Source organism: Tyto alba, unplaced genomic scaffold (assembly GCF_018691265.1).
Source record: "Tyto alba isolate M040663 unplaced genomic scaffold, T.alba_DEE_v4.0 Super-Scaffold_19, whole genome shotgun sequence".
NCBI lineage: Eukaryota > Metazoa > Chordata > Aves > Strigiformes > Tytonidae > Tyto > Tyto alba.
Window position 1 is genome coordinate 10,761,453 of NW_024881281.1, and position 21,329 is coordinate 10,782,781.

General features: G+C 53.2%; 1 protein-coding gene across 10 annotated transcripts in view; it reads left to right on the forward strand.

Moving 5' to 3' along the window:
- ATP2A3 (ATPase sarcoplasmic/endoplasmic reticulum Ca2+ transporting 3) overlaps positions 1-12,565 on the forward strand; it is a 53,259-nt gene extending 40,694 nt beyond the window's left edge. For 2 of the 10 annotated variants that reach the window (XM_042791478.1, XM_032993710.2), the window contains exons 12-22: positions 386-511; positions 1,616-1,834; positions 2,313-2,648; positions 2,723-2,943; positions 3,668-3,870; positions 3,977-4,062; positions 4,667-4,800; positions 5,237-5,354; positions 5,981-6,107; positions 8,095-8,167; positions 12,359-12,565. In XM_042791478.1, the coding sequence (XP_042647412.1) occupies positions 386-511; positions 1,616-1,834; positions 2,313-2,648; positions 2,723-2,943; positions 3,668-3,870; positions 3,977-4,062; positions 4,667-4,800; positions 5,237-5,354; positions 5,981-6,107; positions 8,095-8,167; positions 12,359-12,434 (1,719 nt within the window). In that variant the 3' untranslated portion in view covers positions 12,435-12,565. The remainder of the gene's footprint in view (positions 1-385; positions 512-1,615; positions 1,835-2,312; positions 2,649-2,722; positions 2,944-3,667; positions 3,871-3,976; positions 4,063-4,666; positions 4,801-5,236; positions 5,355-5,980; positions 6,108-8,094; positions 8,168-12,358) is intronic. The other 8 variants (XM_042791480.1, XM_032993711.2, XM_032993704.2 and 5 more) reach the window with 7 other exon arrangements.
- Positions 12,566-21,329: the final 8,764 nt, after the last annotated feature.

Here is a 21,329-nt window from a genome sequence, read left to right on the forward strand (position 1 = left end):
GTGGGATGCAATTCCCTTTCCTGCTGCACGGCTGGAGTCCAATGGCGGGGAAAAGTCTCCCCCACCTCTCTGGCAAACGGGACTTTACCTTAGGCTACAGGAGCTGTTCAGCATCCTGTGTGGGGTCAGTGAAATAAAGGTCTGGCACACACTTGGTAGGTGCTGTGGGCTGGGCAGCAATGATGTAGTCAGAGGGGTTAAAATTCTCCTGAAAAATTTCACGGGGAAAGCTCCTTCTGCTTTTTGCGCCATCCCATCCCTCCTGGCTCCTGGCATTGCCTTTCTCCTCCCATCACCGATGCTGTGCTGGCTTGGCAGGGTTGTCAGCCAAGGCGGAGAGCACGGGCTGCTGTGTCCCTGCCATGTCCCCGCGCTGTCCCCGCAGGTGATCAAGCAGCTGATGAGGAAGGAGTGCACGCTGGAGTTCTCCCGCGACCGCAAGTCCATGTCAGTGTACTGCACGCCCACCGGCCCCGGCCACAACTCCGCCGGCAGCAAGATGTTCGTTAAGGTAGGGGGGGAAGGTCCTCAGCACCCTGCAGGATCCTCCTTCCCCCTGCACACCCCAGCAGGATTTGGCCCTTACGGTAGCAGGCAGTGATGCTTTGCAGTTTGTCTCCTCCCTTGGCTGTCTGGGAGTCCAGGAGCCAGCAGGTAGTCTGGTGTGGTCAGGAGGGAGGCGAGTCTTTGCAGTATTGATAGGAAAAAAAGGTGGGGAAATGATTTAGAGGGAGGAAAAGGTGCTGAGTGCACTGCTGCTGGGGCTGAGCTGCCCCTGTGCAAAACTTGGGCACTTGCCTTTATTAACAGCTTGAACCCTCCGGACACCAGTAATGCCCAAAGGGTGATGTCCAGCTTTCAACTGTAACCATAAATAAAATAGTGTTTTAAAGGGCATTTTCTTCTCAAGAGAAGAGATGTGGCAGGAATTTCCCCCTGCTGACTCTGAGAAGATTCAGATATTGTTGTTCCCACTGGGGGAGCTTCTGGGTGGGTGAGCTCCCCCAGGTCACGTCGGGAACCTCCGGAGCCACTGCATCTGTGGCCCTGGCAGTCCTGGGCAAGCTTTCTTAAGAGGAGCCGTAGAAGGATTGCAAGATTTATATCAAAAAGCAACGTCAGGGGTCCTTTGCAAGGTCAAAAGGGATGAGGTGAAATACTGTGATGCTAAAGGGCATGTTTTCCTGAATTGTAAAGGCATCGCCGGGCATCCCGCAAGCGGTGCATTTTTTCCGCAGAGATTTACAGCCCTAATCCCCTCCAGATCTGAGAGGGGATCTGGGGTGTGGGAGTAGCTCGGGCAGACAAGGAGGTTTTGCAGGAGCCAGACGAATCCCCCCACAGAGCGGATCCTGCTGTCTGGTGGCCTGACGTGGGTTTGTCCTTCCCGGCCGCGGTCCCCGTGTGCTCGGTCGGACGCTGCCATCTAGTGCGCTGAGCCGCTGGGCCGGGATGCGCCTGTCGGAGTTTTGGGGAGATTTCCTTCTTCTTTGCCCAAACTTGGTGCCTTCCCTCCCTCCGGCACTTCCTTTGGTGCTGGCAAGAGATGCTCATCCTCCAGAGATGCTCATCCTCCAGGTCCGTTCCAGCCCCTAAGCCCTCCGCTCCTCTCCAGGGCGCCCCGGAAAGCGTGATCGAGCGCTGCACCCACGTCCGTGTGGGCGCTGCCAGGGTCCCGCTGACGGCCCCGGTGCGGGAGAAGATCCTGGGCCGGATCCGGGACTGGGGCATGGGCATCGACACGCTGCGCTGCCTGGCCCTGGCCACCCACGACACGCCTGTCCGCCGGGAGACCATGCAGCTGCACGACTCCGCCGCCTTCGTCCACTACGAGGTACGGCTCCGGGGAGCTTTTTTTTACTCATTCCCAAAGTTTTGCCACCCACTTCCAGCTGCCTCAGCAGTATTTTCTCTCCGGTTTCTCTGTGGGCAGCAGGCTGTGCAATGGCTCAGCTCCTCCTCTGCAAACCACAGTGCAGAGCTGCATGCAGCGGGGCTAGTCCCAAGGGCAACAGTCCCATCCCACTGGGCATCCACCCCTGTGGGGTGACCGCTGAGAGGGGCCTGGGGACCACCAAGAGGGATGGGAAGGAGGATTGCGAAGCAAAATGGTGTGAGGAGCAGCAGAGGGGGCAGGAGCATCCCATTACCTTGGAGCTATAGGGTGCATCCATGGGGCTGTTGGTAGGAAACCTCCTGAAAGTTTCCTCCCAGGGGAAACCCCCACACCCAGGGGGGTTTCACAGTGGTGGAGGGAAGCAGCTGCATCCCCAGAGGTTAATGCAGGTCCGGGACTGTCCCCCCCCCACCAGAACAACCTGACCTTCGTGGGCTGCGTGGGGATGCTGGACCCTCCCCGCAAGGAGGTCACCTCCTCCATCGAGATGTGCCGCAAGGCCGGCATCCGCGTCATCATGATCACCGGTGACAACAAGGGCACGGCGGTGGCCATCTGCCGCAGGATCGGCATCTTCTCAGAGAGCGAGGATGTGGCCGGCAAAGCCTACACGGGCCGGGAGTTCGATGAGCTGCCCCCCGAGGCGCAGCGGCAGGCGTGCCGCGACGCCCGATGCTTCGCCCGCGTTGAGCCGGCGCACAAGTCCCGCATCGTTGAGTACCTCCAGTCCTTCCACGAGATCACCGCCATGGTGAGTCCCCTGGGGACGCCCCGCCACCCCCCCGGCCCAATCCCTTGCCCCCCGTTAATCACGGCTTCATGCAGACGGGTGACGGCGTCAACGATGCCCCGGCCCTGAAGAAAGCAGAGATTGGCATCGCCATGGGGTCGGGCACGGCCGTCGCCAAGTCGGCCGCCGAGATGGTGCTCTCCGATGACAATTTCTCCACCATCGTGTCGGCTGTCGAGGAGGGCAGGGCCATTTACAACAACATGAAGCAGTTCATCCGCTATCTCATCTCCTCCAACGTCGGGGAGGTCGTTTGGTGAGAGTCCCCCCCACACCGGGCACCACACTGTGGGGAGCAGCAATGGGGACACGTCCCCTGGGGCAGGTGACCCGTGGGCCTGTCCGTGTCCTCTGCCCCTTGGCAGCATGTGGTGCCCAAAGTCGTCACCCCGGGTACCAAACAGAGCAGCTGTGCCTTGTCTCATTCCCCAGGGGCAGGGCGATTTTTCTTGTGTGGTTTTATAATCGAGCTGTTTTGTTAATACATTGCCTATTTAAGCCACCTAAGGTGGGGTGCAGATATTTGTGCACGGACTGTCGTCACCAGCTCGCACCGATGCGCTTTGCATCAGGTCCTGGGCAGTTCTCCCTGTCCCTGACCAGCCCTCCCAGTAAATCGGCACCGTCCTCAGCACCCTGGGCATGGCCTTGGGGTCACTGGGCATCCTTTGCCCTTGCGTTTCATCAGGGGTGTTTGTGCTGGGAATGGGAACCCATGTGACCATGGGGACATCGATAGTTGGGTTTCAACTGCAAAGCAAATTTTGACAGCGGAACAGATTTGAGCCGCAAAATTCAGTCCTGCATTTCAGGCTCCTGACTCAGGGGCTGCGGGTTCATCTGCAGGACTTTGGGTGAATATTCAGTTTGGGGTGTTTGGATCCAGGGTTCCCGCTCGCTCTCCCCTCTCATGACACAGACACTTTCTCTGGCTACCCTGGAGCTCATCTAGTTCGCATCCTCTGGGTTTTTCCCCACAGCATCTTCCTGACGGCCATCCTGGGCTTGCCCGAGGCCCTCATCCCCGTACAGCTGCTGTGGGTGAACCTGGTGACGGACGGGCTGCCGGCCACCGCCCTGGGCTTCAACCCCCCTGACCTGGACATCATGGACAAGCTGCCCCGCAACCCCAAGGAGCCCCTCATCAGCGGCTGGCTCTTCTTCCGCTACCTGGCCATCGGAGGTGAGCGCGCCCGGGCGCCGGTGGGACAAGGACGGGCATGGGGTGCCGTGGGGCAGGGGGCCCCTTGCTGGGTGCTGGGGGTAAGGGTGGCTCTTCTTGGTCGTAGTGTACGTGGGCCTGGCCACGGTGGGTGCAGCGACCTGGTGGTTCCTGTACGACGCCGAGGGACCGCAGGTCTCCTTCCATCAGCTGGTGAGTGGGGAGGGGAACGGGCTGACGTGTTGAGCGGGTGGGTGAGGGCATGGATTCGGGCGTTGGGGTCTTTCCTCTGCCTTTCTTCTGTCGTTATTGTAGTGTTCCCAAATTCCTGGTGGAGGAGACATTAATTTAAAAAGAAAAGCAAATTCTCTCCCTCAGGCTCACATTTCCAGCCAGCAACCAACCTGATCTAAAGAAGCTAAAAGCAGCTCCTGTACCTGATCCCACATTGAAAGGAATCGATTTTTACGTTATTGAACAAGATGGTGGGAAGGCAGGTGCCATTGCACCCCAATGTCATGTGCAGTGGAAGATGTATTTTTGATAGCAACACATGGGTGCTCAAACACCTTATTAACTGCATGTGAAAATTTCTAAGCCACTATGCAGCCATAACCCCAAAGCCCCAGCCACAGCAGAAGCGGGGTCACTTCGGACAGTTTTATCAGTTGCTCTGAACTGTGGGATACTGAACAACACCCCTAATAATCGGGGTTCACCATGTGCCCCACAACGAGTAGACCTCTCCCTCCTCTTTCCTGCCTTTCCTACACTGCTGCTCTGCCACGTATTTACCAGCAGTTTCCTGTGCTGACAGAGGAACTTCATGAGGTGCACCGAGGACAACCCCATCTTTGAAGGAATTGACTGTGAGATCTTTGAGTCCCGATACCCGACCACGATGGCTCTGTCCGTGCTGGTGACGATCGAAATGTGCAACGCTCTGAACAGGTAGGGTGGTCACAGGGTTGCTCTGTATGCTCTATGCATGACCGATTTTGTGTAGGGTCTCTTTGAGCATCTGTTGGTGGGGTGAGGGCTTTGCTTTGATGCAGCAGAGCCATTTGGAGCATCTTCACAAATTTATGGGTTTGCCATAAATAAACTCCTCCAAGCCAGTGCGCTGCTGTCGATAGCGGTGAAGGAGGGACTGGATCCACATCCGTTAGTGGTTTGGCCCTGTTAACGACTGGTCCTAATCCATTTCTGGTGGCGTTGAGAATTGGCGTCCAGGTCCAAATCGCAGCAAAGCCTGAAGCTGAACAGTCTGGAACAGAAGGGCTGTAGCTTACAGCCCTGCACCTTGGAGAGGAGTGGAGCCCCCAGCTTGGGCAGGCGTGGGCAGCAGGAGGTTACTGGGGCCAACGCTGTCCCCTTGCTTTCACAGTGTCTCTGAGAACCAGTCGCTGCTGCGGATGCCACCATGGCTCAACATCTGGCTGCTGGGGGCCATCGTCATGTCCATGGCTCTGCACTTCCTCATCCTCTACGTCAAGCCCATGCCTGTGAGTGCCCTGTGCCACCTCCGCGCGCAGCCCAGGGGCTCCTCCGGTGGGCAAGGACATCCCTGGAACAGTCTTTGGGTCTGGAAGCTTCTAGGACGGTTGTCCTCAGCTTGTCCCCTCAGGACCAGGTCCTGTGACTCGAACCAACATAGGGACTGGGAGACACCCTGCCTCAACGAGCCTTTACTTAAGTCAGAAGCTCTTCTTACAGGCAGCGCAAAAGGGTGTGGATGTCTCAGCTCCTTTTGGAGGCATTGCCTCCCTTTTCAGCCCAAGGCTGATGATGCCTCAGTTGTTGCTTAAAGGTGCTTAAGATGATGTGGGCTGCTGTGCCCAGGAGGTTGCACTGTCCTTTGTCCCCAGCTAAGTGCCTGTGAGCATGTACATTTCTAGTTTGTGCCTCACTTTCCTCCTCAAGATCGTTTTTGACTGATCTTGGCCAAGAGCCTTCTTGGGATCATGACAGACCTTGAAGAAATCCTGTTCTTTGGGCTGTCTGGATCCTCCCTCCTTGCACCTGAGATGACTCCCTCAACCTGTGCCGTACAACAACCTGACCTTTAAAACAAACAAAAAAAATCCCACCTCCTTCCCTACCGACATGTCCAATCCATTGTGTCTTGCAGCTCATCTTCCAGGTAACCCCCCTGAGCTGGCCGCAGTGGGTGGTTGTGATGAAGATCTCCCTGCCCGTTATCCTGCTGGACGAAGGACTCAAGTACCTTTCCCGCAACCACCTGGACGGTGAGCATGGTCTGCACCACAATCCGTTGTTTGCTTCATGGTGCTTTGCTTGGGGTCCGTGGTGGCTTCATGGACATCTTGCTCACCTCCCCTCCTCGTGTGGTGTCTGCACCTGCATGTTCATCCACCTTTGCTGTGAAAAAGGGACTTTTTCTCCTACCCTCTTCCTTCCCAGGTGCCACGCATGGCGGAGCAGTTGGTACTTACCTCTGCTTGAAATACTCCCTTAGGTGCTGGAGCAGTAGATAAATTTGCTACGTGTGTTTTTCCAGCTCCTCTCGAACCTCTGGGAACTGGATCCCTTCTCTTAGAAAGCAAAACAAATCAAACACTGGTGTCTAACAGGAATCCTTCCTTTTTTCCCCTCAATCTTCCACCTCTCTATGTCCATCCTTATCTTGCGTTTGCGATCTCTATGTCGAGATCAAATGAGAGCTGAACACCTTATATCAGGTTTTAATGGGGTTGCCCTTGACCAGCACCTCTCAGGGTCTGGCCCGTGGCGTGTAAGGGGAAGAAGCAGCTCCTGTGACGCTGGGGCAGTCGTTCCTGTGTGCTCCTGGGTTCCGTGCTGTAAATCACAGCATGTGTTTAGGCAGCCCTCCAAAGAGATGATAACAATCTTTTCTTTCACTCTTACAAAGATGTTACTGTGGGTGATATCTCGGCGCTGAGTTAAAGCTGCAGGTTTTCCCAGCGGCGACTGCAGGGCCACGGCTGCCAAGCGGTGCTGTGCCTGCCACAGGGCTGGCCCTTCTCCAGGAAAATAGATTTTATTAATTGTTGAAGGTGTGCTTGCCCCAACAGTGATAGCAGGGAGAAGAAGGGCAAGAGAGACACTGTCCTTGCCTGGGGAAGATGTAGTGGCTCTGGGGGGCAGATGAACAACCTGAATGTGGGGACTGGGTGTCCTTCCACAGCATCACCTTGCGCAAACCTTTTTTCACCCGTTAGGCAACCGTTGTCCTAGCAAGCCCCTCCTTTTGCCTTCACCCTTCAATAATGACCCAGGAAAACTCTGCAAAGCCACTCTTGCCTTTCAGGCAGGTCCATCCGACTCTGGCAGGGAGCGCTTTGGAGCATCGTAACAGCTCTGTTTGGCTTCTCATGCAGCAGAACCATGCAAAGAGCTGGAAATACGGGCTGGGAAAGTATTGCAAGCAGGAAACAATCACAAACTGGCTGCCCTGCCCCGCATCAACGGGCCCCAGCACACTGTGGGTGCTCACATCAGCTTTCTGTCTGCAGTGAGCCGATACATAACCACAGGGATTGTTCAGAGGAGCCTCCACTGAGAAACAGAGATGCAGGGGCTCCTATTTTTACAGACCACATAGAAATTGTTTCTATCTGATTTTAATTTAATTGTTGCATCTCTCAGACCGATATGTGCTTTGCTTCACCCAGATCTGTTTTGTTGTATGATTACGAGCCTGTAGCAACAATTTTATGGTGTGGCACTGGACTGGGGCGTAGGAGAGCTGGTTAATTCCTGGCTGTTGCATCCCATGCATGCCCTCGGTCTTCACTTCACCATCTGTCATCGGGGGATGAGTTTGTCTTTCTCCCACACTTTGCATTTCTCTATAAAAACTCAGTGCTGTTGGAGGAAGGGCTTTTCGTTGGCTCTGCCAGTGCAGCTCTGAGCGCAGCAGGGTTTCTGGCAGGCGTACGATCCTTTTGAATCCCATCACGCCAGCTCAGAGTGTTTCCTCCTCCCATGCCATGTTCCCAACATGCCAGGCCGTCTGAGCTGCCCTCATCCCCATGGTCACGATGCTGCTGATGCTCATGGGTCAGTGTGTCTCATCCAGCAAGGGTTTCATGTGCAACTATTCAATCACGGCTACGGGGCAAAATCACGCTTAAATCATCACATTTGAAAGAAATAATTGAAGTCCTGCATCTTCCTAATTCCTCTGGGCTTTGAAAAGCAAACTAAAAAAAAAACTCAAAAAGCCACTTTTAAATGTGGTATTGTGATTTTTTTTACCAGGCATTCTCAGGACAGTAAGACACACGTGGAGCGGGGAGCAGCAGTTGAAAACCTGCAGGACTCCAGAGCAAGGGTTGGCTTTCTTACGTGTCTCATCCCCGAATGCCGTATCCCTGAGCTTCCTCCAAAGTCTTGCTCGTGTGTGGTGGTGACCTGCTTGGAACATGTCTGGGTGAACCAGCCGAAAATGGAGCCCAGGGACTCCGTACCTAGACAGGATCTCTTTCCCCACACTGGCTTCTGTGTTTTGCTTCAAAATAAGGTCTAAAAAGCCCACGAAGTATCCGTCTGCGTGGCAGTTTTGGCCAGGAGCCAGGCTACTGCTCGGTCTCTGCAAGACAATGCTTGAGGATGGTCTCCAGCATGGGACCTTCTGAGGGATGGCCAAGGGTGTTCAGTTGAGGGATGCAAAAGTTATAGCTGTGAGTTCTGCTGATTCAGGTTTTACATGGAAAAGTTTCTCCTTTGATCAGATTTAGATAAGTCGTGTTTCCGTTGTGCTGGATTTTCCTTGTCCTTGAGGTGGCAGAAAGCTGAGACTCCAGTTTTCACCATGGGCTCAGTGGCTTTACATTCCTCTCCCCATCTCGCCCCCCAGTCACTTCTTTCACGCTTTGCATGTATTGCTGCCTTCATCCACCTCTGCCCCCTCTGAGGTTTCTGCTGTCTCAGTTTTGGGAGGCAGCGTGAGCGTGAGGTAGCAAGCAGAAGTGCACGGCTGAGCTCAGTGTGACCTGCAGACACCCTGGTCAGGAACGTGGAGATGTTCTCCAGGGCCCTCTCAGGGGTCCGTCACACACCAGCAGGCTCGCAAGAGCTGACCACCCTCAAGGACACCTTGCCCTAGTATTTTTAATATTTGCCATGCTCATTTAAGTGTATTGATCTTTCTGAGCCCCCTGGCATGCAGGAGGAAGGTTTCCAGGCACCTGTGCCAAGATCTTGCAAAAGTTTCTTTTCCGAGTGGTTCTCAAAAGGTACCAAATCCAGACAGGACACTGAGATAAGCCCAGTGCTCACGTCCCTCCGTGTGCCATCAGTCTGCTGCTGTGGCCACCCCACTCCCCTCCTGCCTTCCCCTTCCTGCACTGTCCCTGGGTCTCCTCATCTTCAGCACATTGAAGCAAACCCATCGCAGGTGTCAGTGTAACCACTGTGGTGTTTTCACTTGTTTCCTGCACATTAAGCAGCAGGCCCTGCCTGGGTGCTCAGGCTTCACCATTTCTCACCTTTGCCAAGGTGCAAGCAGGGCCAAGTCAAGAAGCTGGTGCTTTCTGCAAGACAACTGCCCCAACAGCAGCAGCGTCACTGAAAATCCGAAGTTTTAATGCACAAGAATTGCCTCGGCGTGTTTTGTGGCAGATTAGTGGCTACGCAGCTGTTCGTCCTTTACGCCCGGTGAGGACGGCAGCCCCTGGGCGAGTTTGCAGGAGCTGCAAGGTGGTGGCCGCACCGCCGGGTACCTGTCCCCTCCCCTTGGTGTGCGCCCTTGGGTGAGCATCTCCACCGCTGAGGGAGAATTGGCCGCTTGTCTCGGCAGCGTCAGCTTTATGCTTCAGCATCCTCCCAGGGCAGAGCAGCAGGCAGAGGCGTGTCGCACTCCCGGCCGGGGCTCCGCCACCCCTCTCAGACAGCCCCAAATCCGCAGGGACCAAAACCTCCGCGTCCCGTCGGGGAAAAAAAAAAAAAAAAAAACCTCCAGCGCGTAGCGAAAAGGAGCTGCTCGCCCGTATCTCCCCCTCCCTGCACCCGCAGCTGGGGGCGCAGGCAGCCCCCCGGGGGCAGCGGGGCTGCGGCAGCCCCCCGCTCTCCCTGCCCAGGAGGCAGGCATCCCTCTCCCCGCCGCCGCGGAGAGCCGGGAGCGAGCGCCCGCGGCCGTGGCCTGCCCTTGTAGGGTAATTTCTGCATGGAGCTACCTTGGCTGGGCGCTGGCGCTGGGGGAGGAATGCTCCCCACGGGCCAAGTCGTTCTCTTGAGCTGTGGGATGCTCAAGAGGAGAGTGGTGCCGCACCTTTCAGTGCCGGAATCTATCCAGATGGGATTTTACAGTTCTACTGCCTTACTTTTTATTATTTTTTTTGTTTATTTATTTCTCCCTCTCCCCTGTTTTGGTTTGTTTTGGTTTGTTTTTTTGTGTGTGTGTGCAATGTTTTAGAAATGGGAGAGCAGAGGGACGCTCTCGGTGCCGCTGCCCTGGTGCTGCAAAGGGATGGGAGGAGGATTTCCTATTTGGTTTTCTCCTGAGGTCTGGGGTCTCGGCTGGAGCTCGGGCTGCCCTGGTGTAATGGGGGGAAACGTGCAATTTTCAAGGCTGCAGCATTTCCCTGAGTGGAGGGAGTGATCTGGGCTGGCAGCTGGAGCCTGCATCCCCCCAGCACCACCTTTTACGGGAACACATTAAGAGAAAAGTCAAAAGCAATAAGGAAAAACCTTCCAAAAAGCCTCTGCTGTCCTGGTGAGGATCAGATCTTGTAGATGAGCTTGCGTTGTTCGGTTGCAGGTTTGTAAGAGTTGAAGGGCTGTGCCACCCCTGAAAAAACTGGGTGTGAGGCAGGATCCAGACGGATCACAACCACCCCGGCATTCCTGCAAACAGGTCTCCACATCCTCCCTGCTCCTGTCACCAGCGCACAGAGAGGAGAGCCAGACACTGGCGTGGGGGGGACCAGCACCCCATTAAAGCTAAAGTGGGTGCTGGAGCCTCGCCTGACTGCAGGTCTCACGGAAACACCTCTCTCTCTGTGCCGGGGGTGTTACTCAGAGGCTTGAGAGTAGCATTTTGAAGAGCATCCACCGTGGTTAAACACTTGCTGTCAGCGGTGCCGCCGTGTCCCGTTCCCGTCGCTGCGCGGCGCGGCCGCCCCCCCTGTTTGCACAACCACCGGGAGAAGCATTTAGAGGAAGCGCCGTGGCTGGCAAATAACCGCTGCTGTGTCACCAGTCAAGGTCCATTCAGCTGGTGGAGCTGCAGAAGAGACAGCCCTGCAACGCAGAGGAGATGAATTTTCATTATTGCAATGGGATTTAATACAGAGCGGTTGCCAGCAGCCCCGCTTTGCTCTGAAGCCGGCGGTGCAGAGGTCATCCCGAGGGATGCTGCTGTTGCAGCAATCAGTTTTATCTCAGGACACGAGGGCTGGGCTCTCCAGCCAGCGCTGGAAGGAAATTTTGGCAGAAGTTGCAAAAAAGTTTTTTTTCTCTCTCTCTCCCCTGTTATTTATTAATTCCCCTGGAAGCCTGTCGGCACCAGGGTTGGCAGCAGACGCGCAGCCTTGCTGGTAACCCCAGGCAGGACCCCTATTTATCAAGAGCACAGTAACAGTGGTCCTCGGCGAGATGTGTTTGGTGATGTGTGCAGCGATGAAAGATAGAGAAATATGGTCATAAGATTCACGATAAGTGATTTTTCTAACTCTTCTCAGAAAGTGCTGCCTTGTGTTTTTTTTTTTTTTAAGAAAAAAAAAGCCTGTTCTGGGCAGACAGACCTGCCAGCACTGTCTCTTCCAGCCCTAGACTGAAGAGTAGCTGCTGCCTTGGGGGGCTGGGGTTGCTGCTGTTGACTGCTTGGAAATTGGGGATCTAGTTGATGTGAGTCAGGCTGTGGTGGAGATTTCTGTACTGCTCACAGAGTTCAAGCTGAACACCACAGCTTTCCTTCCAAGCCAAGTTACCTTCCATGTCCAGCTCCATCCACCCGTAGGGTGGGAGAAGGGAGGAGGGAGGGCAGCCCCGGGACTGGGACAGCACCTGCAAGGGGTAGATTGGTCCTTGCTAGTTGTTCTGGAGGTATATGTGGATGTAAATATATAGAGTGTGTGCGTAAGTAGTGTCAGCTCCCGGAGCAGTATCCCCCTATCTGGCTGCGGCAGGGACGGGGCTTTGGGACGGGTGGTGGGGTGCAGTGAGCTCCCCCCTCTCTGCGCCACTGCCTTTCCCTGGGTGCTGCCTGATGCTCTCACTGGGAGCAATAATGGGGGACCCCTGCCCGCTCACTTTCCCGCTGTTCCTGCCTGCATGGCTCCGACTCGGCCCTTTTCTTACCTCCTGCAGGCTGAGCGGGCAGAGCCCTTCCTCGCCCGGGGACCGGCATCCTCCTCCTCATGCAGCCTGAGCTGCTGCGGCTGCAGACAGGATCCCAGGTCCCTTCTGGGATTGACCCAGGAGCAACCTCTCTTGATAACAAAAACCAGGGAGCTGATTTGCTTTTGAACCCTCACCAATACCTTTTCTTCTCTTTTTTTTTTTTTTTTTCCCTCTGTTTCAGAAGAAGAAGACAAGAAATGAATGACACGAAGGAAACGCTCCTAACTAAAGGATCCCTAACTTGTAACTCGGACTGATGTCTTGCATGCGTGACCATCGCTAGAAGCCAGCAGGACATGCATGTGTCCGACTATCAGACAAATGCGGGTGAATCGTCGAAAAGAAAAATACTGATTTTGTTTTGTTTCGTAGCTTTCTTTTTCCTGTACATAAGAGTGCAATTACTGGACGGCTGGCGTTGGGTTTGGGGACGGAGCTGTGTGGACCTGGGTCGTTACAATGCGGTTCCTTGGGGATTTGTTCCTGCAAAATTTAAGGCCTTCTTTCTAATTTTCACCCTGACCGGGTGAGCTCAGGCAAGGTGTCCTTCATGGGAGAGCAAGGGGGGGGGAGTGGGGATTTTAGGCAATAGGCTGAGCGCGGGCGGGAGGCTGCGTCCCCCGGAGGGACGGGATGCGTGAGGGCAGCTCGCGGGGCTGGGAAGGGCTTGGCGGTGGGCGAGGGCAGGGGAGGGAGGCGAGAGGCCCGTGGGTTGGGGTCGCCAACCCTCGAGGACGCCTGTGGCAGCTGAAACCGGCCGCAGAGCGCGAGCTCCGGGGCGTGGATCTCGCGGGCGTGTGTTTACCTGTCGCGGGCGGGTGCGTGCGGTTGAAGATGAAGTTCTCCCCGTTGATCGCGCTGTCCTGTGTGATCCCGGTGTTGTGGAAAGCCCTGCGGCGTCTCAGGCTCATCCGACACCAAAGCATGACATGGTCTGTCTGTTCTCCATTCGGCATCTTGTTAGCTCCCATCTGCTGTATTTAAGCTGTAGCCCTCTTCCTCGTAGGGGCAACCAGTTAAAGCAAAGCATGGGATGACCAACTTCGCATTCCTCATGTCTACTGCTCCCTCCTTGTCACACTTCCTTTCCTCAGTTGATTTTTAACTATTTCCCTAGCAGGAATAGAGCTTAAGTCCTTAGGAGCATGTCCATGAGTTTGTGTCCTCTGCTTTGGGGGACATCGTTGTCTTGCACGGGGCATCCTTGACACCGGTGATCCACCTCCAAGACGGGAATGAATGTATGCTTGTACATAACGTAGCCCTTCTCTGTGAAGGTGTTTGTTGTGGCATCCCTTTTTATAAGGCACCAACTTTCTTTTATTCTCTTGGGATTTCTCTGCAGCAGGAGTGACACAGGCTGCAGTGAGAGTTTGTGGATCAGGAGTGGATTTGGGGATCCAGCAAACTGATCTTTTTCCATTGAGCTGTGTCAGCTGAGAAGCTGACAGCGGGTGATTTCTTCTCCAGCTCTCCAAATCCACCCTCCTGTTTTCCTCACATTCTCCTATGATCCGTCCTCATGATATTTAGCTAGCCAGACCCTCTATCTTTCCTTTCTCTTAAATTCCAGCAACAGCACTAGAGCCAGGGTTTTGGGTAGCATTTTGCTCCTTTGCTGTTGGGTTTTTTGTTTTACTTTTTGCCTCTTAAAAGCTTCCAGTGCTTTTCTGTTTCTCTTCTACCTGGGCAAGAGCTACTCTTCCTTTGTACAGTAGGTGTCAAATATCATCCCTCCTTTCTTTTCTCCACCACCAGCATTGAAGATGAGCAGAGCCCCCAGACCAATGGGAATGTACAGAATTGTTATACTACTGAGCTGATTTAATTGTACAGAAAACCTTGCATGAAATGTTGTTACTGTATTTAATATATAATGTATTCAAGGAATTTTAATATGGAGCTCTTTAAAAAGATCTTTATAGATACTCTGTGGTTAGAAGTTTGTTGCTGATTTTTTTTTAAATATTATACTTTGTCTTGAAGAAGTTTTATTTTTCAAATGTGTTATGTCTAATTGATTTAATTGGTGATCCCATGGGGCAACCAATTCCTCTTTAAAGATTTTCACTATGGATGAGACTGACCCTGGCGCAGAGGACCAGGGCCTGACCCAGGTACTGCTTAAGCCTTCAAAATAGGGCTTCAGTAAGAGTAACACTGTAGACGTGTGATTTGCCCTTCCCTGAAAGGGTGGATTTCACCTTATTTTATTACAGATCACCTCCAGCTCTCTGTGCAGGGAAAGAACCAGCAGGAATTTAATCCAGTACCAGCTGGGTGACTTCAGAGGAAATTGCTTCTGTGTTTCCCTGAGGCTGAAAACCAGTTAGGGAGAGGCTGAACCGGATTCAGAGCATCCCAGCCCCATTGGTAGGGTCCAGCAGGGCTTTCAGCTGCCTGATGGCATCTCCCTGGGACATGGTGGTCTGCAGGGATCTGCTTGGTCCACCTGCTCTGTATTGCACTGCCTGGGTTATAGTGGTTTCCTTGGGCTTAAGGTCTGGTGTGGGATTGTTAAATTTACCCAAATACGTACCTGTGTGGAGCAGTTTCTTGTGTAAGGTCCCACTAATGAGTACTGAATAATGGATGGGAGTTTCTAAAGTAAGGAGACCTAAAAGGAAGAAAAAAAAAATAAGAGCTCTGTTTCAGAGCAGAGATGAACTAATGCAATTTTAGCTCGCCATTAAACTCCTGCTGGTAATTTTTGCTTAGTCTCACCTGACGGCAGAGAGCTGGAGGCAGTTATACCAGGCATCCTTCTGAACCCACTGACAGGACAGCTATTTGAAGAGATGCTGAGTTTGTTATCTTATTGTTGATAGAGATGCCGAGTTGCTGTTATTTTACTGATGCTGGAGATTCCATGCTGCTGCAAGCCCGGGCAGCGTCAGCCTGTTTGTGCAGTCACTGGGCAGCGGTTGTGAGTTACCGAAACCCAAACCATCACGGGCAAGAAACCAGAGCTGTGTCCCAGCCAGAGGCTTGCTCAGCAGCAGCAAATTGCATTTGCCTTTACATTGTAAGCCTCTAGATCTGCCTAGAACATAATGCAGGAAATCTGCACTAAGGCTAGCTGGAGCAGGCATTCCCCTTGCTAGGAGGGACCAGTCTGACAAATCCCCGTTTCCCATTCTGAATGGTTGAACATGTTTCTCTCTCCCCTTGTTCTTTAATTGCTTGCAATACAGGTTTCACTCCATGCTTTTTCATTACAGAGGCTTACAGTTCAAATATTTTAATGAAATAGAAAAATATCCATAGATTTAATTATTTTTCCTTTATGCTTCGGTGAAGGGTCAGGACAAATCACAGAGTAGTTATTTATTGCATGTATGCCACCAGCAGTGTGTTGGGCACTTTTACAGGCTAGAGCATGTTCTTGTGCAGACTTGGAGATCCCCGAGCCGAGACCATCGCTCTGGGATCGGGTGTTGTGTCTTACTGAGGCATCTGACTGTGTGCAATACAAGGGAGATGGGACACTGGGTGGCTGTTTTGCCCAAGAGCTTGTTAAAAAAAGCAACTTAGGGGAGAAGTCTCTGGGATCCTTGCTTTTTTGACAACAGAGATCAGGAATGATTTCCTTTTTAGTTTTACTTTGATGGTGCTGCCTGGCATATACACAGTTTTTAAATAAAGCTTAGGTCTTTCCAGCAAGACCTTTAGCGTTGGTGGGCTGCTGTGACAGATCCTCCGCGCGCATGGGAGCAGCGATGCGAGATGCACGGCGGCGTGGGGGTGGCCACGAGCACTTTATACTCCTTTCTCAGGGGCCAGGCACCGTGCTGGGTTACAGCCAAAGTGGCAGGCGAGGGTCCCGCGCCCCTGGAGGCAGCACCCGGGGTGCCAGCTGTGGGCAGCAGCTGTGGAAAGTGTTTTGTGCTGTTTTGGGACATCGTGTCGCTGTGGCCAGTTGCTGGATGAGCTCTTCCCCTTGCGGTGTGTGATGCTGTCGGGAGGCATGTTGGAAAAGGGAAAAAAGAGATGTTCTTCAGAGAAAAGAAGTATTGCAACCTGTGTTTTATTTCTGTCATGTCGACATCGTACGGCTCAGGGTCTGGGTGAGATTTTTTATTTGTGTGTTTGAGACTTTGGCACTGTGAAGATGTTGTATGTGTGTTTCTGATGCTCTGCTCAGCCAAGGCTGGATGGTACCACCAGGCGCTGGAGAAGTCAGGAGTAGGAGGGACAGGCTTTACTGGAAGGGCTGGGGGGACTTCATTCCTCTAAGAGCATCAAATCTGGGGTTGAACTGGAGTCCCCACTCGTGGTGTGGATGGCAGAAGTGGCCAGAGGAGCAATAGGAGGAAAACTCAGCAGCAATTTTTGGTCCTGCTTTTGTATGTCAGGTTGATAGTGCTGCTTCCCAGTCAGGGTCATGCTCTGCCAAAACTCATCAAATAATTGCTGCACATGGGCTCAGGCTAACACTGTCCCTGTCGGTGGGAGATGTTCATGAGGTTCAGTGACCCTGACATCGTATCACTCCTGAAACTCAAACACACGGGAGCCCCCAATACCAACTCCTAAGACTTATTTGTGGTTTTTGGTCCACACGTGGCGTGGCCATCACCTTGTATAAATGATGCCAGAGATTCAGTTGTCCCTGTTCAGTCCCACCTGGGCTTTTTTTTCCCCCAATTCTGCAGTGACAATTTCTGGCAGGGCTTGTCCCAGGCGGGGAGACAGCCCGGGGGTCAGGTTTTGGGGGCGAAGGAGAAGGACTTCACCCCATGCAGAGCTTGCACGGCACAGTTTGGGTTACAGTTTTCAGGGCTGCAGTGAGGAAGGGGACGCACAGGGTGAATTGTGCTCCCTGGACCTGTCCTCTTGGTGCCGTTCAGCTTTCGGTGTGAGTGAGGCATTAAATGAGCCTAAACCTGTGTGCGCCTGGAGCGATGGGGACCTGGGTGCCCCCGGCTGGTGCCCGAGCCCGGTCGATCCAGGTGCTTGGGACCAAGAGGGGGGCGACCGCTGAGCTGCCAGCAGGTGCCCTCTGGCTTCAATCTGGGAATATGCTGATTTTTTATATGAGATGCCTGAACAGCCAAATCTGGAGATCTCTGAGTTCGTGCTTCGTAGCAAAAGGTAAATCATTATATCTTAGGGGGGGTGGGAGGGTGTTATCTGAGGGGTAGAAAGAAACAAGGTTTCCTATTTTATTATATGAGAGGTATTTTTCCACTAAATTACTGCTTCCGAAATCATATCCTTTGTCCAATTGTACATAGCCAGGTGTGCCGTGAAGATGTGGGAAGGCTCCTCATGGTCACGTTCATATGATCCACTCTGTTCACACAATATTGGGCCGATTTGTTTTATACTTACGAAATTACAGAAATAAAAGCAATTTTACTGGATGACTCTGGGTTTTTTTGGGGGGGGGAGGGGGTTGTTGTTTTATTAATTTTTCTGTGTTTTCTTACCCCATTTGTGGCTGATTTGGGGGACATTTGGGAGCCCATGGAGCTGTACAGAGTGCCTGAGGGCATTCTTCATCCGTAAAAGGAGCTGTGCTCACCAGATCAGGATTTCTTGTGGGTTTTCAGAGCAGCCAAACTAGAAATGGAGCTGAGCTTGTCTCTGGCATAGGATGACAAAGGCGAAATGAAAGGAGTGGCATGATATGACTGTTGGGAATTTTTTTAAGTACCAGCTAATTCACTCTCAGGGCACAAGAATACAAATAACAGTGCTAATTTTGACTGTATCCAGAATAGTCCTCACCTTATCTCCCCTAGCTGAGAGAGGTTTAAGTAAGCCCTGCAACCGCCTCCAAAAGAAATAATTATTAAATAAATAATAATTAAATAACTTGGCCTCCTCTGGGGGGGGTGGCATGAGACCTTGGGGCCATGCATTTCCATCTCCGCATCACCCAGAGCTCTGCCCATGGCCATGTTTTGAGCGGAAAATCCTGCTGCAGCTGTGGGTTGTGTTATGGAGCAAACCCAGGTTCATGGCCACACGCGCCCATGGTGCATTTTTGCTGGGATGTGGCCCCCTGTGCCCCTTCCCAATGCTATGAGTAGGAGAAAGGTGCTGCACAGGGGAACCCCAAACCTTTGTAACCCAAAGGGGGTTACAAAGAGGGGTGGGGGACACCCAGGCAAATGCTGATTTTTGGAAAGGGCCATAGCTTGGCCTCCTCTTTCCAAATGCAGACGTGGTCTCCGGTGTTGGCACATGAGGACCACCACTGCCATGGCTGGAGGTGACCCTCCAGCCGCTCCCCAGTACCAGCCACTCCTGAGGATGCAGCGCTGTCTCAGCACGCAGCAGTGAAGGCAAAACTCCCCCAAAATCCCCACTTGATGTTTCATCAGTCCCTGGACCTCTGGGGATCATCACTTCTGGGGCTATGCATGACTTTTAGAGGCATGATTCAGAAAACAGGTGTTACCCCCCCCCCCGCAAAAAATCCCGCAAGGGTCCCTGTACCCCATGGCAGTGCTCAGCTGCCCCACGGAACGTGCCTGCCACGCTCCCAGCAGCTGTGATGGGCACAGGGCCTTCGGTACCCCCAGCATCTCGGGGTCATGCGTTTGTCTTGGCATTGGCTAAACCACGGCCAAGGTATTTTCAGAGACGTGTTTGCTGCAGCAAACGGGGATGGAAATGACGCTTCCGTGGGGTGAGTACCACCAAAAACATCCGTCTGCGCCAGGGCGTCGCAGCGCGGGACGGGCACGGAGCGGAGCCAGCCCTGCTGGGAAGGAGTGAAGAGAGGTCAAGGACAAGTTAAAATTGGAAAGAAAACTGAACATGCTGTTTTGTAGGATTTTGCTTGCTCTCATCTGCCAATTTTTTTCCACACCCCCCTCTTCCCATTGCCAGCGGGGCAGTGTGAGCATCTCCTCCAGCCGGTGGGGGCAAGGGGGCCCGTGGTGGCCAAAACGGCTATGAAGAGCCACCAGCTCTCAGGGGCTCTTCTTGGCAACCTTGACCACAGCAGGTCCCCTTAGCATCTGCCATCATATTTTAAATGTCCTTGCCACCATGTTATTCCTCCCCATCCCCAGATCTGCAGCATGCTGCACATTTTTGTGCTGAAATTCAGAGCTCTGTGCTGGAAGCTGCCAGGCATGAGTCTGGATTGTGTAATGAGCTTCATCTATTATTTTTACTTTTTTTTTTCCCACCAAGAAGTTTTTGAAAAAGCAATGTCTGAGAGCCTGGAAAGACCTGGTAGCTTTTATGCCTATCACAGCTTTTCTTTCCTGGGTATGGGTGGGCTCAAGCCCCATTCAGAGGCTTTTGGACCATCCTCCTTGTGCCCGAGCAGCTCCTCCATCCTCTGGGTCCATGTCCCACTTGGAAGCATGGATGAACTCACATTCCCAAATGTCTCCCTTAAAAATACCATTTTTTGCGTTTTTCTCTTGACAGCCCCAAGCAGAGGTTGAGTTTGTTTAACAGGTAGGGGGAAGGAGTTGCTTTCGCAGCTGTGGACTGAGTCCTGTGCTAACCCCACGCAGCATTGCCAGGGATGCCCTTGGTGGGTCACCAACCCTCGATGGCCTTGGTGTCTGACCCAGCTGGAGCTGAAGGAGATGGTGGATGAGGCCAAGCCCCGTGCCGGGGACTGGGCAATGCTGGCTGGCCCAGGAGAGCATCTGGGCAATCTGGTCCTGGGGCTTTTCAGCCCTGGACACTAACACAGAGGTTTTAGAGCTTCATTTGCTGGTCCTGCTTCCATTTTCCCCTCCCATGGGCAGTGGAGCTAGATGGGCTCGTTTTCTTTATCTCTACCTTATTTTGCCCTGTGTCCCCACCTTGTCCCACTCCCACCCCACTTGGTTCCACATTTGCATGCTGCTCGGGTCAAGCCCAGCTCGGTGCTTTCTGTGCCCGGGGCAAACCCAGGACCTGCTGCAGCCGAGCTCGAGCTGCCGCCGCTCCTCCAGCAGCATCTGTGCTCTTTGCACCTCATGGCCCCAGGCAGAGCACCCCCGGGCCCCCCGCCTGCTCCACTTGAAAGCGGGCGAGAGATGCAAAAGTTGTTCAAAGGAAATGACTGCGAGCATATCGACAGCACCGTACAAGCTTGTTACTGCAGGAACCTGAGATAAAAACATCCCCAGAGTCACAGCTGCCGTGCAAGCATCTGCGCAGCTGGCCGTGGGCACCTCTCTGGGCTGCACCCTACACAGTACACTTATAAAACACTCTGTCCACTCGTTCTTTTTTTATTTTTATTTTTCATTTAAGCCTTACAGTAATAGATTTATTATCACAGCAGATTATTGCAAACAGAAAGCAAGCCCTGACCTTGCACCAGGACAGCCCAGTGCCCGAGCCACAGCAGAAAGCATCTCACACAGACCCATGGACTCAGCACCTCCCAGCAGGCGCCTGCCCTGTCTGGGCAGGTAATTTAACAATCTAAGAGCCCAAGCAGAGCATTTCCCTGTGATAACCACCTGGCAGAGGCATGGGGTGTGTTAGCAGCTCACATGGGTAATCACCAGGAGAAGCATCACCACAAACAGGGGGGTGCAGGATGCAGCCCCAGCAGGCAGCCGGGCACGCCAGCCAGCTGCCACCACTTGCACACCCACGTCACTGCTGCGGGGCCAGGCAGCTTAGCAAGGCCAGCCCAAACCTATCAAATTCCCTGTTATAAAGTAATTTAAAGAACAGCAAACCCAGGGATGGCACGGGTGCGGGAGAGGTGTGAGCGAGCACAATAGGACTTAGGCTATGATTTTTTTTTTCAAACATTTGGGTGCCATGGCCCAGGGGGTGCTCATGTCGGGTGCTGATAGCAGCCCAGGAGAAGACCCAGGCCCTGCGGGTGCTCCCACATTGGGGTGCCCTGCTCCACACCGCCCTGGCCGCATTCACGTGGTCCAGCCCCACTCTCCAGCTACAACATGGCTCCAAGAGATGCTAAAATGGGAGATGCATATTATCTCCCAGTGGAAAGTATTTTAGCTAAATCCATGCTATAACCATTTTATTGACTCCAAGTACCAGAGAGAAGGTTAGAAGTGACTCTTTTACAAGTCATTTTGCTGTTAAATTTAGCTGTCCTATTTTCATTATCCCCATGGCTTTGGCAAGGGTGAGCAGCCTTCCCTAAAAGGCCTCGTTTCATACAGTAAGTTATTTGTTTCTCTCCTGACAGATATCTAAGCTTATAA